This window comes from Cordyceps fumosorosea (genome assembly GCF_001636725.1).
Source record: "Cordyceps fumosorosea ARSEF 2679 chromosome Unknown scaffold_1, whole genome shotgun sequence".
In the NCBI taxonomy this organism is placed as follows: domain Eukaryota; kingdom Fungi; phylum Ascomycota; class Sordariomycetes; order Hypocreales; family Cordycipitaceae; genus Cordyceps; species Cordyceps fumosorosea.
Window position 1 is genome coordinate 3038098 of NW_017387301.1, and position 13816 is coordinate 3051913.

Below are 13816 nucleotides of genomic sequence, written 5' to 3' on the forward strand. Positions count from 1 at the left end.
ACGCGCACACGCAGTCCTCCCTCATGCTTCGTTGATGTCGTCTTTTATATCCTCACGATTTCCACCTTGGCACGGTCAAACACGCGATGGCTCTGCAGGCCATCGCCCTCAATCTTGGGCGGATGCAGCGTCATGCGCGCATACGTGCCGGCGCCGCGGCGCTTGGACAGGTATCCGGGGTTGATCACCAGCACGCTCTCGACGACCTAGTTTGTCCCCATCGTCAGTATATACCCGTCTCCTCCTTTGCCTTGATAAATGCAAAAGAATGGAAAGAACCACAGAAGGGGATGATAAGAAACATACCTTGGCAAACGGCGGCAGCGCGCTCGGCGTCAGCATCACGTCTGGCCGGACATTCACCATTTCGCCCAGCTTCAAGTAGCTCACGTCCAGCATCGCGCCCGTGGCCACGCCGCCGTCCAGCGTGCCCGTCCGCGGCAGCCTCGCGCGGTCCGTCGGCGGGTGCACCGGGAAATAGTGCCTCTGCTCGATCATGTGCCTGCACAGCCTCGCCAGCAAGTCCCCTCCCGCTGCCCCCGCGGCGGACAGCTCCTCCGCGCGCAGCTCCCACAGCGCGTCTTGCGCCGACACGCCCATGACCACCTCGTTGGCCGACAGCGTCATCGGGTTGGTAACGAGGCGCGCGGCCTTGGGCAGGCCGGTGCCGGGCCGCGGCATCGCGTCTTGCGGCCACGAGACATGCTTGTCGAGCACATCCCGCACCGACGGCACCACGACAACGGTGACGTGCGGCCGGGCGGCGGCGAGCCGCGCGATGGCCGGCGCGACGAGGTACCGGAAGAGTGTCACCATTGTGGCCGTGTCCGCTTCCGCCGCCGCCTCCTCGGGCAGGTCAAAGTCGCCGGCGGCGATGAGCGGGTGGTCGACGTCAAGGAACGGGCCCGTCAGCACGAGCACGTCGGCGTGCTCGTCGGCCGCCTGCTCGCACAGCGCGTGCAGCGGCTCAAAGTTGAGGTTGTCGTCGGCCGTGTACGGGCCGGCCGCGAAGATCATATGCAGCGGCGGCGGCGGCTCGTCGTTGTCGTAGTCGTCCGACATGGCGTCCGGGTCGCGCGGGCGCATGCGCTCCTCGTGCGCGGCCAGCGCGCTCCCCGTCGATGCCGCGTTCGGCAGCAGTGGCACCTCCAACACCTCGCGCACCACGAACTCGGCCCCCGTCGCGTTCGTCCCGCGCAGCGCCACCACCTGCCCCGGAAACACGCTCCACCCCTTCACCGCGTCCATCTTGAGCGGCACACGGAAGCCCATACCCGTACGGCGCGACGTCTCCAGCACCAAGCTCGCCGCGTTGAGACGGCCCTCGGGCGCATCGGAGGCGACCCGGCCGACCGCGACAATCTCCGTCGTCCCCTGGCTAGCCGGGTTGCCAAAGGCGCCGTCGTCGAGCCCGTGGTGTCGCTGTACGAGCGTCGCCACGTCGTCGATGCGGTCGTCCAGGATCTCGCTCGCCTCGGACAGCTTCATCGCCAGCGGCTTGTAGGCCATCTTTTTCTGGTCCGACGCCGCCGTCAGCTTGATGCGCGGCGCGGTGTAGTCGCTCGTGGGGGGAGTGGCGGACGCGAGGTGTCCATTGAGTACCTCGACGACGTCGCCGGCATTTTGGCGATCGTTGAACGAGCTGTGTCTGTGAAAAGAAGGAGACTTTTGTCAGCGTTTGAGGATGGAAAGGGAGGGGGGAGATTGAGAACTCACGGTAGACCACTACCCATATCGGCGAGCTGTTCGGCCATGCCCCCAGCCGGCGAGCTCGCCAGCTTAGACGCCTCCATCCTCTTGCGCAGCGAGTTGCCGCCAGCACTCCCCGGCGCCGCTGCCCTTCCCAGCTTTGAGCTTCCTCGCGCCGTAGTCGGCGTGCTCGGCATCAACCCGTCCAACATCCCGTACATGTCCCCTCCACCACCACCACCATTCGCCGCAGCTCTGGGCGTCCCCGTAGCCCTTCTCTCCGCTTTGTGCTTGCTTGCCATGTCCGTCGCTGGCGTTGCCGCCGCCTTGGCCAGCTCGTCCATCATGCTCTGCTTCAGGTTCCGCACGTTGGCCAGGGTCAGCGCCTCGCCCGCGTCCAGGTCCAGCTTCATGCAGTACGACTCCCACTTGTAGAAGAGATCCTCGGCCGAGACTTCATGTAGGCGCATCATCGACTCCAGCTCCGCCGCGACGTCGGGCTCGACAGCCCGGCTGGCGGAGAAGAGCCGTTGGAGCTCACTGTCAGCCATGGCGGGCGGTGTTGCTTGCAAGCGGCTGGCCCTTTGCTCTTGGGTAGAGTGCTCTTTTGGGAGAATCCTCTTGTAATCGGTTGGTCAGATTTGTCGTCTGTCTTTTAAGAGAATTTGTTTCCTCGTTGCTGGTCGAATGTACAATGTTCAAGTGTGGGGTGTAGAAGACGCGGCGAGACGCGTCTTGTCCCTGCCCGCGTTAATTGAAATCCCCCACCTTGACTGGCTAGGCCAACTACATAGCGCCAAACCCAGCACCCAACAGGGCTGTTCACCGCAAAGAAGTCTGTAGTGGTTTGAAAAAGCGACGTTCATGATATCAAAATTCTATTGAAACTGTATTTCTTCGGATGAATGCAAGTAAACTATGCTCCTGAAACGCCACGTCCAAAGCTCTGATGTCCGCGCTAAGTAGTCCAGTCCTAGAAGCAATTCTTTTGCTAAAAACGCCATATCCTTCAACTCCATGATTAAAGCAATTGTAACTAATCAAAATGATCCGAACAAGTGCGCAAACATTTATTCATTCTCCCCTTGCGTCGGGTCGTCCACGTTCCAATGGGCCCAAGGTTCGTAATCAAACGAGGCCGACGCATCCAGAGCTGACCCATTTCTAGGGGGCGAGCTTGGCATGATTGCGTCGGTGCTGAGGAAATTGCCAAACTCCATGAGCGGATCATGCATGTTGCTGATGTCCAAGTCCATTTCGCTGTCAAGGGCAAAGGCGGGCTCCGAAAAGAATTGGCTGATTGATTTCGAAATTGGTGTCTCGCAGACTCCAAAGCTATTTTGATGGTTACGAGGGCTGCGTCTTCGAGCCAAACTTGTCAGACCTCGAATCGAGCGAGGCGTCTTGGTTGGGGTGGCCTGCAGCAGAGCGAGCTGGCTGGGCGAAGAGACAGATCGCACTGTACGTAGAGACTTGGAGACACTTCTTGTGACAGGCCGATGACTGGGTGTCGCACGAGTAGGAGTCTTGAATGGCTCAGCGGATACAGACGCCTTGGCGTTCGTGGGCGTGCTGGGGCGGGCAATCACGGGGTTGCGGAAGAGAGCTTCCGGGTCGTCACATTCGAGAAGGCCTTCGTGTGTAACGATTGGCATATTCTCCTTCTCGCCGAAAATGCCTTTGTTCTGGTTGCACATGTCATCGGTCAAGACAACATTGACATCAACAGTACTGAGGACCTTGGGCGTGCCAGGCTTTCTCGGTGAAGGGAATAGCAGTCGTTTTGTGGTGCCCATGGCTTGATCTAGCTCAAGATCAATTGGGCTTCTCGCCGTACCATCACCGCTCGCAGCCGAGTGTGTCGATCCCGGAATGGATTGTGCATCTATGATGTAGCCATCGGTTGTGAATGAGTTGCCCTGTGTTACCGAAGGCAATCCCCTGGTGGCAGTGCTGGACATATCGTGCTTTGGGGAGGAAGGCTCAGGTGGACCCATGGCATCTGTGAGAAGATAGGCCTCCGAAATGGGATTTGGCGCGCTGTCCGACTTAGCTCGGCTCTTCTTTGAGCGACCAGTGCCTCTTTTGCGGCGTTCTTGACCAAGACGGGAGGCGTCCTTGTCCCATCGATCAGCAGGCCGGTGAGTTTTGCACTTTGTTAGCCAGATACCGCACGGGTTACATAGAAGCAGCTCTTGCCAGTTGGCCTTGTCATCCGTTGGCCCAAGGCCCTTCTTGATGACTCGATGCTGAGTTGGCTTTTCGTTCTCGTCACGCTGCGTAATTTCAATGGCGGTAATTCGACCAGGCTTTTCCGAGTATTCAGCATACTCCGGAACCCCTTCACGATCCTGAACCCAAATCTTGCGCCACGTAGGAGTCTCAATTGCACCACAATTACTGCAGAAGGGAGGCATCGTGCCATTCATGATTGCCTCCTCCAAGCGCTGCTTAATAGCGTGCTTCTTCACAATGTTCTTGTTTGACCTGTTGTTGGGTGATGAAGGTGGGGGCTGAATGGGCTCGCTGGGTGGCATGGTGGCCTCGGGCATGGTGGGTTTGCCTGGTCGTACAATTGGTGCTGGCGGGTCACTGGCTGGCACCATCTCCATAGCTCCAGCTGCGTAGACTCGTCGAGGATTAGCCAGCTGAAAATGAGGAATGTCCTCTTCGGCTGCTGATGTTTGTGCGAGGGTAGATGGACCAGCTGGTTCACTCGCCGGCAGGTTGGGCATCATGAGAGGCCCGGCAGAATTGGACCGAGCTAAAGGCTTCTTCGCTTTCAGTACTGGTGTTGTGGAGGCAGGTGGTTGAGACGACGGCCTCTGCTTGTCTTCGGCAGCAGGCTGAGCCACTGGCTCTGGTGCGATCCTTCGGATTTCCCTTGCCTCAACGGGTACCTCGGGTAGGTCCGCAACCGGCGTAGGAGGCTTCTCTACGGCATCGGTTGTGGGAGGCGGCGTCGGGGCCATGCCAGGCGGCGAGGGAACGCGATCCTTGTTGATAGGCACAGTTACGGGAGATGGCCGCGGCGCTGACTGCTTGAGAGGCGGAAGCTCAGGCGGTGTCTGCTGTCCTGGCGGCTGCTGTTTCGGTTGCCAGTGTTGCTGTTGTGATGTGTTTGGGTATGTGGTGTTGTAGCTGCAGATGTGAACCAGATCTTGGCCCTGGGGTCCATCTTGCATTTGATAGACCTGTATAGGGACACTTCGCGCGTTATTGGTTTGGGCCTTCCCGTTGCGTGCCCGCGACGCAGCCTTGGGAGCAGGGACGTTAGGCTGGGGAGGTGGCAATGACTCCTCGCCAAAGAGTTCCATGTTATCGGACAGGAAACTAGCGTCGCGAGGCATCTTAGAAGGCGGCATTGGTGGTAAGACGGGGCTTGAAGGTGGAGGGCTGGAACGGAGGAAAGGAGTGGCGTGTGGAACTGGTGGTGAGGAGCCAATCTCTGGCGGGCTATCTTCTGAAAAGGCCGGGGTAGGGGCGATGGAGTCTGGTGAGCGACCGTCATCCTGGGGCGAAAAGTGATTTCTAGCATCGCCGTCGGTAGAAGCGGCATAGCTCATGGGCTTTTGTCCCAGCGTTGACTCACGCCGGATATTTAAGGCGCGACCAGGAAAGGCTGAACCATTGGGCACAGGAGTAGGGGCCCGTGGCACTTCCTGAAGATGGCTGCCTGCAGCACCTTCACTGTTCGTAGCAACGGGGCGAAAGTTTCGCAGCGAGGCGGAGGCGCTGGCGGCAACCCGCAGAGAGTCTGGGCCACCTGCAAACGGGTTGGGTTTGTCGACCTGGGTAGGTTTGGCGCGCTTCTTAGCCGGGCCATCCTCTCCTTCCGTGCAGTCCTCATACCCGGATGTATTGCCTTCGATGGGGTTCTTCCTAGGCCGTCCACGGGGGCGACCAGTGGGCTTTCGTTTTCGTGGTGCTCGGTTGGAGGCTCTGCTTGAAGGGCGTGACGAGCCGCCCTGATTGTCGGGGACGGAGTTGGGATCAACGGGGATGGGAGCGACCCGCTGGACGTCGTCCATGCTGTTCTGCATGGCGGGACCGAATGAATCACGCCTAGGCATCACGGCAGGCGGCCCATGTGACAAGGCTGGCGAGGCTACTCTCGACACGTGCTGTGGCTGGCCAAGCTGGGGGTTGGACTGGACGAGAGAATTCCACTCGGCGACACCGCCGGGGGTCATGGCCATGTCGAAGACGTCTGTCTGCCATTGAGGCTTGGCGGATCCGGATAGGCGAAGCTTGACCTCGAGTGTCTCCCTGTTACCGCCGCTGAAGACACCGAGGAGATTTTGAGTGACACGCCCGGTGACGAGCTTGGGCTGTTGGCCTGGGTTATCGCCGCGATTCAGTGAATCGAGGGCCAATGAGAGCAGGCCCTGGCCGACGAGGGGTGTGTCGGGTTCTGAGTAATCAACGGCGTAGATTGTATAGTCGCAATCTTGACCCGCGAGTTCCGGACTGCAGTCCGAAACGGCCCGGACGCAGACGCCGAGGTCGATAACGCCGATGGTGTTGACTTCGTCGAGAGCGATGGTTTGGACGTGGACGGTGTGCGGACATCGTGCGAGGCAGTTGATCTTGGAGTCCTTGTCAAAGGTATACTGTACCTTGACTGCAGGGCGTTAGCATCGAGGTGGGCCGGTGGACAAGAGCGTTGGGAGAGGAGGACATACGACCCATGGACCGGACCTGAACGCCATTGCTGTTGGGCTCAGCGGGACGCATTTGCTGCTGTTGAAATTGCTGTTGGGAAGCGTTGCCATTCCAGCCGGCGCCCATGTTGGATGCAGGCAGCGGCGAGGCCATGGCCGCTGGAGGCTCGCCGGACGAGGCCAACAGCAATGCAAAATGGAGGCGGAGCGTTGAAAAAAACGGGTGTTTGGTTGAATGGGCAAGGCCGAGGATTCGAAGTCGGTCGGTTGTGGAAAGGAAAATGCAGTTGGATAGTTGGATGGTTGTCGGAGAGTTGCAAAGGGAAGCGGTTGATAAGGCAAGCTTTCGGGAAACCTGGAGAGAAATTGAAATGGTAAGAGTGGTTCCCTGGTCAAATTGGGGAGGCGGGCGTCATGTACGTGACGCGCCGAAGCGGACGGGTTGGTCAGAGTCGCGTCCCGGCCATGTGGATCTAGGCGCTGTACGCTGGGCCCAGGGCAGAGAGACGGGGCTATGGCAGGAATTGGAGCGGGAGTTGGTGAGACGATGAAAGCGGGGTTGATCAAAGGGAACATGAAGAGAAAAGAAGATTGAACAAGGAGAAATTGCTGCTCGTGAAGAGGATCGTTTTTTGCGTGAAACGATTGTGATGTTATGCTGGGTGAAGACGGTCATTGGCTGATGGATGGCGCACTCAGCAAGTCGCTGAGCCATGACTGGTGCAGCTGCAGGTGTATGACCAGGCAGAGCGCCAGCAGCACCGCTAACAAGAAACAGGACGATGCAGAGAAGAAGCGTATTTACACTTACTAGGGAAGATGGCCTACAATTGATCCGTCTTGAATCCAAGTGGTGACGTGCTTTGTTCAAGCAGGATGCAAGTTAGCGCCCGATTGATGGCTGTTCTCCAGGGCCCTTCAGCGAAGTGTGTCACTGGCTGGCCAACAGACAAGGAAGTGGTACCTGGAGTTGGGGACCAGGGCCTGGTCTGGGCGGGTGAAAAGCGCGTGCACAAGACACCACCAGGACGAGGCTGTGGAGGTTGTGGAATGTATCTTTTCACGCAGAATTTGCGGGGAGAGTAACTTGCGGAGACCTGAACTGACCATTAGCGTGTTGTACATTTATGGAGCCCGGCAGCGAGAAGCAAGCAGCTTTTTGTCTCTGTTGTCTTGCTCTTTTGCCTTTTGGGTCAAGTCTTCAGTCTTCATCAGCCACCCGAGCCGGCCGGTCATGCTGCTCCGGCCCAGGCAACCTCTGCACACAAACTCGCTCGCAATCAAAGCACATACATACTTCAATGAGGTGTGCCTCCTCTTCTTATCGGGCGGCGCCCTTTGCCTTTTTGCCTTTCTGCCTAGGTAGCCCTCCCCTCACTCACTCCTATGCGTGCTGCTTTCGTAATCACACCTGTTCGTCGTCGACTCGCTGTGAGCCGAGTGGCAGGCTGGCTGGCGTCTTCACTTTGGGTAACAAAATGACCTTTTTGGATTTCTTTCTCTTCTTTTCACGGCCTGAATTCGCTCCGTGAAAGAGGCGAGTTTCAATTCCCTCTTTTGCTGGTGTTTCCGGGGGGCCTTGGCCTCTTATACTTTTTCTCCCCCCTGCCTTCTTCCCCTTCCCCAAGGATACCATCGCCAGCCCGTGACCCGGCTGGTCCTTTGCTCGCTCTGATTCGAGGCTGTCATCATCCTCGACGCCTTCTCCCCTTCCCCCTCCCCTCACGCCATGTCTCCCCGTTTCATCCGTCGCTGAAGCCATCTTGGCCACCTTTTTTTTTACTCGCCTGGCTTCCGTTTCCCCTGCCCCTCTCCCACCCTCCATCACACTGTGCACCATCACCCACCTATCTGCGCCCGTTTCTGCACTAGTCATCACTGTACTACGGATGGCAAATGAGGCGCCATCCTTGCGCCATTTTTCATGGCAATAATTATCCTCATGGTGTTGACGCTCACACAACATCGTAACAACCCCACAATTCCCATCAACGCTGCATTCATAAAATACAATACCATCGCCAGCTGCCCTGATTATTGAGCCGTCATATACATTTTTTCCCCATCATTTTATACGCGTACGCAGTAGATGAATGGCCGTCTCGTAATTTCTTTATTCACGATGTTGCTTGCTTTGTTTAGACGTTCTTTGATGGCTGAGCTGCAAGACGCGCAGTGTTGTGCCTGGCCAATCTTCTGTGCACCATGTTTATCGAACAGAAAGAAACGCATGGGCTGCCAACTAGGTGACGTGACACCAAGTGTTAGTTTCACCGAGTTGTGATACTGTGCTTGTACACCCTGCGCAAAATTAACATGTTGGTCTACCCTGACCGCCGTTGCACAGGCAGTGAACTTTCTCACCGGAGAGCTATGCATTGTAACGAAAATGCTTCGTGGAAACGCTGCACGGGTTGCTAAGCTTTCTGAAGCCAAGTTGACACTAGAAGTCAAAGTCAGGTCTAAGATAAATATTGACTTCACTACTGCCACATCACAGATCTCATACCACTACGATGCTATAGGTACTCTTCTGAGGTTCGATCGACATTCTGATTCTATAATTTCTAAACATGGCGTAACACAATCATATGTCTCTTGCATGAGTTTAAGCACCCCCGACCTGGGAGCTAGATATATTCGAATAGTTCGGTTCTCTAAAATGCTAGTATACACGCGGTTCATTCCCCGGCCAGCTTCACAGCTTGCTCGACGAGCTCGCCTCGCCCTCCACCCAACGTGCCACGCCGTTGCCATCCGTTACAACCTTGCGCGCGATGATATCATCCACAATCGCCGCGACGCCCTGGCGCCCGTTCCTCGACGCCACCACCTTGTCCCTGAGCTGCCCGGGCGTCAGCGCGCTCGCCTGCAGCGCCTCCCGGACCTCGCGCTCCGACGGCACGCCGAGCTGCGGGTGTGGGTACTCGGCGTACGTGCGGTCCGAGAAGAGCGGTAGCGTCTGCGCCTCGTCAAACTCGAAGAACGGCTGCGCGACGTTGTCGCTTGCGGGGATGGCGTCGAGCGACGCCGGCTGCCACTTGGCGGCCTCCTTGCGCACCAGCAGCGCCGTCACGCCCTCGGAGAAGTCGTGGTGCTGCATGAACTTGGTCGCGATCTGGTGCTCGCGCGCAAACGCCTCAGCAATGTCCCAGCGGCCGCCGACGCGCATCTGGCGGAGCGCGACGTGCACGGCGGTCGGCGAGCGCTTCTGCAGCGTCGCCAGCTGCTTCTGCGCCCACGCCTCCGTCTCGCCGCGCTCCTGCTGCAGCGCGGCGATGATGTCGGCGACGTTGTTCTTGTCGAAGCAGCGGTCGATCGCGCGGCGCGTCTCGCCGCCGAGCGCCATCGGCTTGTCGTGCGGCAGGCCGGTCGCGAACTCCTCCAGCGTCTCGCCGACGAGCTGTAGGCGCCGCGCGGGTGCATCGTCATCGCGGAAGCGTAGCTCAGCGAGGCGCGCCTCGAGCTCCGGCAGGCTCGTCGAGTGCAGGTAGTGCGTGGCGACGCCGCCGTAGAAGACGTCAGCGCCCGTCAGCCGCTCGCTCGTGAGCGCCAGGTAGGTGCCGACAGCGCCGTTCATGCGTGGCAGGAAGAAGGACGCGCCCACGTCCGGGAAGAAGCCAATCGTGGTCTCGGGCATGGCGAAAACGGTGCGCTCCGTCGCGATGCGGAATGGCGCGTGAATGCTGAGCCCGACGCCGCCGCCCATGGTAATGCCGTCCATGAAGGAGATGTACGGCTTCTGATAAGTTGCGATATAGTGGTCGAGCTTGTATTCGAGCGCAAAGTATTCAGCGGACCGCTTCCAGCCGTCGGCACTCTCGAGGTTCCACTGGGCCAGCGCGGCGACGTCGCCGCCCGCGCAGAGCGCCTTCTCGCCGGCGCCTTTCATGATGACCACGTTGGCCAGATCCGACTTCTCCCACTCCACCATGCGCGGTATAATCTTTCGGATCATCGACCCGTTAAGCGAGTTGAGCTTCTTGGGCCGGTTGAGGAGGATCGTCCGCAGGCCGTACTTGTTCTGGAACACGACATCGTCGATTTCATCACCGGGCAGCTCCTTGATCTGCAGGGCTTCGCTCGAGAGCTGGCAGGTGCTGTCAGTGAGAGGCAATGGGTAGACATGGGAGGAAAGGCATACCTGTCGGACCCCGGAGGGAGTGGATGATGCTCGTTGCGCCATGGCGAATCTGGTTGTGTATGTTGTCGACAGGTTGGCAGCTCGTCCGGCACGGAGAGCAATCGATCTGAAGGACATGGCCGGAGAAGAAAAGACCCAAACCTAATTGAGGAGGCAAGCAATCCCCTTATCAGGCGTGCGTGTGTGTGTCAGCCAGGCTAAGAAGTGGTCGACCGAGGTTGATCGGTGATCCGTCTGGGGGGCAGCGGCGAGGTCAGGCGTTCCGGTACCCTTTTGCGCAGATATGCTCTCTGTCTCTCCTCTCTTCTCCGCGGCTTGCTGAAAGGTTGCTGCTCTCCACCTGGAAAAAGTTAGCCCGAGGGTAGCAGAGGCTTTCCGTCTGCCCAGGATTTCTGGCTTGCCGAGAAGTGGGCTTGCTGGGAGTTGAAATCCGGTGGAGCTAGCCTTGGTGCTCTCCAGCCAATCAGAGACGCGGAATGCCTGTGTACCCAAATCTGTGAGTTTTTGAACATTGGCGGCGAGGCAGCACCGCCAAAAGCTTCATCTGGACCTTGTCGAATCCATTCGCGTTTTCCACGACCAACCCTTCACATCTACCACTATGGCGGACACCAAGCCCATCGAGTACGTCGCTCAAATTAACCCAAAACATGCCAATCTCGCGCCCACCCTGCTAATTCGTCTTCTCTAGAGAGCTCCTCACCAAGCCGCGCAACGAACTCACGTACGCAAACCCCCTTCAAACCCCCACGCAAGCAAAACACCCCGAATCGCTAATACATAACCCGTCTGCAGAGAGTACGAGATCGCACAGCTCGAAGAGCACGAATTCTCCGCCGGCCCCCTCTCCATCCTCCAGACCGCCGTGCGCTCCCACGTCCAGGTCCTGATCTCCATCCGCAACAACCGTAAGCTGCTCGCCCGCGTCAAGGCCTTCGACCGTCACTGCAACATGGTGCTTGAGAACGTGAAGGAGATGTGGACGGAGACGCCGCGGCTGGCCGACGGCAAAAAGGGCCGGCCCGTCAACAAGGACCGCTTCATCAGCAAGATGTGTGTTTTGTCCTCCCTTGCCCCTCTCTCGCTCGCGCTGTTGTCCTCTGATTACTAACGTGCTGCATTGTCTAGGTTCCTGAGAGGTGATAGTGTCATCCTGGTGCTGCTAAGCTAGAATCGAAATGAATATCAGCGGCATTTTCATCTTTTTCCTTTTCCTTTCGGGTTCTTCGATACCGCGTGGGCTTTGCTTATGTTCGTTTTTCATTGAGATTGGGTTGGGCTCTGGTTGGTTCCATGTACCGTCTATTTGACGAGACTCACAGGACAATTTAGGCGTTAAAAATACGATCTTGATTACGATTTTTCCAAACCCATCTGCAAAACATAACCCCTGCCGACTAACATATCCTGCACACCACTGAACCATAGCTAGTTGCCCGCCAGGCCATCGAAGAAGCACGCGAGCCCCCAGGCGCCCGGATCCGGCACCTCCTCGTACCCGCTACCGCCGACGTACACGGACCGGCCCAGGCTCGCCTTCATGCCCTTTGTCGCCTCCGCCCCCGCGCGCGACGCCCGCGCCGCCCGCCGGACGTCGCCCGAGGCCATGAGCTCCCCCATGAACGGGTACAGCGCGTCGACCAGCGTGCGGTCGCCCTGCCGCGCCGGCGTGTACTGCGACAGCGCGCCGAAGCCCGCCTCAAACGCCTGCACCCAGACCTGCGGCGTGGCCTCGCCGGGCGGCTGCCCGCGCAGGGCGTGGACGAGCGCGTTGAGGAAGATGGCGTAGAGCGCGCCCGAGGTGCCGTCCATGGTGCCCTCGACGACGGGCACGAGGCGCGCGACGTCGACGGCGAGGTCACCCGTGAACGGGTGCTCCTCGAGGTGCTTGAGGACGGCTGGGCGTGGCGTGGGTTAGCCGAGATTGTTAGAGGGATGGGATGGGAACGGTGGAAGACTTACCCTCGGCGCCGCGCTTCAGGCCGATCCCGCAGTCGCCGTCCCCGACGACGGTGTCGTACCTCGTCAGGTCCGGCTCCGCCGCGATAACACTCTTGAGCGCCGCCGTCAGCGCCGCCTGCGACGCCGCCGCGTCGTGCTTGAGCCCGCTGGGCTTCTCCTCCTCCTGCACCACCGCCGCCGCTGCAGCAGGCTCATCGCTCTCCTCTCCACGTGCCGCGGCTGCTTCCCACGTCGCCGTGCTGATCGGCGCCGACCAGCCGGTGACCTCGCTCGGCGCATCCAGCAGCTCCAGCACGCTCGCGCCGCCGGCCCTCCTCACGTCGAGCAGCGAGATGCTGAAGCCCATGCCGTTGAGGCTCGTCATGAACGTGCCCGCGATCACGCGCGCCGGCCGGATGCCGTAGCGCTCGCGCAGCTGCGCGACCACCTCGGCGGTGATGCCCCCCATCTCCAGCACGCTCACGCCGCCGAGGTTGTTGACCAGCAGCACGACCGTCGCGCCCGGCCCGAGCGGCTCCACCAGGAATCCGCGGTCCTTATCGCTGGTGTCCAGCAACTGCGCGAGCATGCGGCCCACGAGCGCCGGCAGCTCGAGCCGCGCCTTCTCGCAGCCCGCCTCGTTGTGGATGCCCATGCCGATCTCGACCTCCCCGCGCGCCATGCCGCTGCCGCTGCCGTCCTCGTCCGCCGCGCGACCGGGAACGTGGACGTGCTCCAGGCTGGCGCCGACGCTGACCACGTTGCCCGCCACCCGCCGCGCCGTCGCGAGCACATCCTCCCAGGCCGCGCCGCGCGCCGCCATCGCGCCCGCGATCTTGAGCACCAGCACCGTGCCCGCGATGCCGCGCCGACCGACCTTGCCGGCCTGCGCGCGCCCGACGCCCACGTCGTCCCCGACGATGACCATCTCGGCGTCGACGCCCGCCGCGCGCGCCTTCTCCACCGCCATGCCAAAGTTGAGCACGTCGCCCGTGTAGTTCATCACCACCACCAGGACGCCGCGGGTGGCCGCCGCGTCCTGGCGGGTGAGGGTGAGGATGGCGCGACGCACCTGCTCGGCGGACGGGCTCGCGAAGACGGTGCCGGCGACGGCGGCGGAGAGCATGCCGGGCCCCACCATGCCGGCGAAGGAGGGCTCGTGGCCGGAGCCGCCGCCGGAGAGCAGCGCGACTTGGGGGGCGGCGTAGGAGGAGGCGCGGCGGTAGACGATCTTGTGCTCGGCGTCGAGGGCGACATGCGGGTTGGTCAGGGTGAGGCTGTGCAGCGCCGTGTTGACGAGGTGCGTGGCGTCGTCGATAAAGTGCCTGGACGACATGGTGGCGATGGGGATAGTGTTTCTTGGGTGTATCTTAGGAGG

The 13816-nt window shown here is 59.9% G+C and overlaps 5 protein-coding genes across 5 annotated transcripts; 1 reads left to right on the forward strand and 4 right to left on the reverse strand.

The window, feature by feature from the left end:
- Positions 1 to 44: 44 nt before the first annotated feature.
- On the reverse strand, positions 45 to 2240 carry ISF_00983 (DNA polymerase alpha/primase associated subunit; the record flags this gene model as incomplete). Its single annotated transcript, XM_018844590.1, has 3 exons — positions 45 to 206; positions 307 to 1648; positions 1717 to 2240. 3 exons carry the CDS (start codon positions 2238 to 2240, stop codon positions 45 to 47), a joined length of 2028 nt encoding a protein of 675 aa, XP_018709040.1.
- Positions 2241 to 2759: 519 nt separating this feature from the next.
- Positions 2760 to 6507, reverse strand: ISF_00984 (hypothetical protein; the record flags this gene model as incomplete). Its single annotated transcript, XM_018844591.1, has 2 exons — positions 2760 to 6313; positions 6375 to 6507. The coding sequence occupies 2 exons, from the start codon at positions 6505 to 6507 to the stop codon at positions 2760 to 2762; spliced, it is 3687 nt and encodes a 1228-aa protein (XP_018709041.1).
- Positions 6508 to 9051: 2544 nt separating this feature from the next.
- On the reverse strand, positions 9052 to 10539 carry ISF_00985 (Crotonase, core; the record flags this gene model as incomplete). Its single annotated transcript, XM_018844592.1, has 2 exons — positions 9052 to 10443; positions 10498 to 10539. The coding sequence occupies 2 exons, from the start codon at positions 10537 to 10539 to the stop codon at positions 9052 to 9054; spliced, it is 1434 nt and encodes a 477-aa protein (XP_018709042.1).
- A 559-nt stretch (positions 10540 to 11098) lies between these two features.
- Positions 11099 to 11668, forward strand: ISF_00986 (ribonucleoprotein (LSM)-related domain protein; the record flags this gene model as incomplete). The annotated part of the gene is made up of 3 exons (XM_018844593.1): positions 11099 to 11121; positions 11293 to 11550; positions 11626 to 11668. The coding sequence occupies 3 exons, from the start codon at positions 11099 to 11101 to the stop codon at positions 11666 to 11668; spliced, it is 324 nt and encodes a 107-aa protein (XP_018709043.1).
- Positions 11669 to 11925: 257 nt separating this feature from the next.
- Positions 11926 to 13774, reverse strand: ISF_00987 (dihydroxyacetone kinase; the record flags this gene model as incomplete). The annotated part of the gene is made up of 2 exons (XM_018844594.1): positions 11926 to 12395; positions 12460 to 13774. The coding sequence occupies 2 exons, from the start codon at positions 13772 to 13774 to the stop codon at positions 11926 to 11928; spliced, it is 1785 nt and encodes a 594-aa protein (XP_018709044.1).
- Positions 13775 to 13816: the final 42 nt, after the last annotated feature.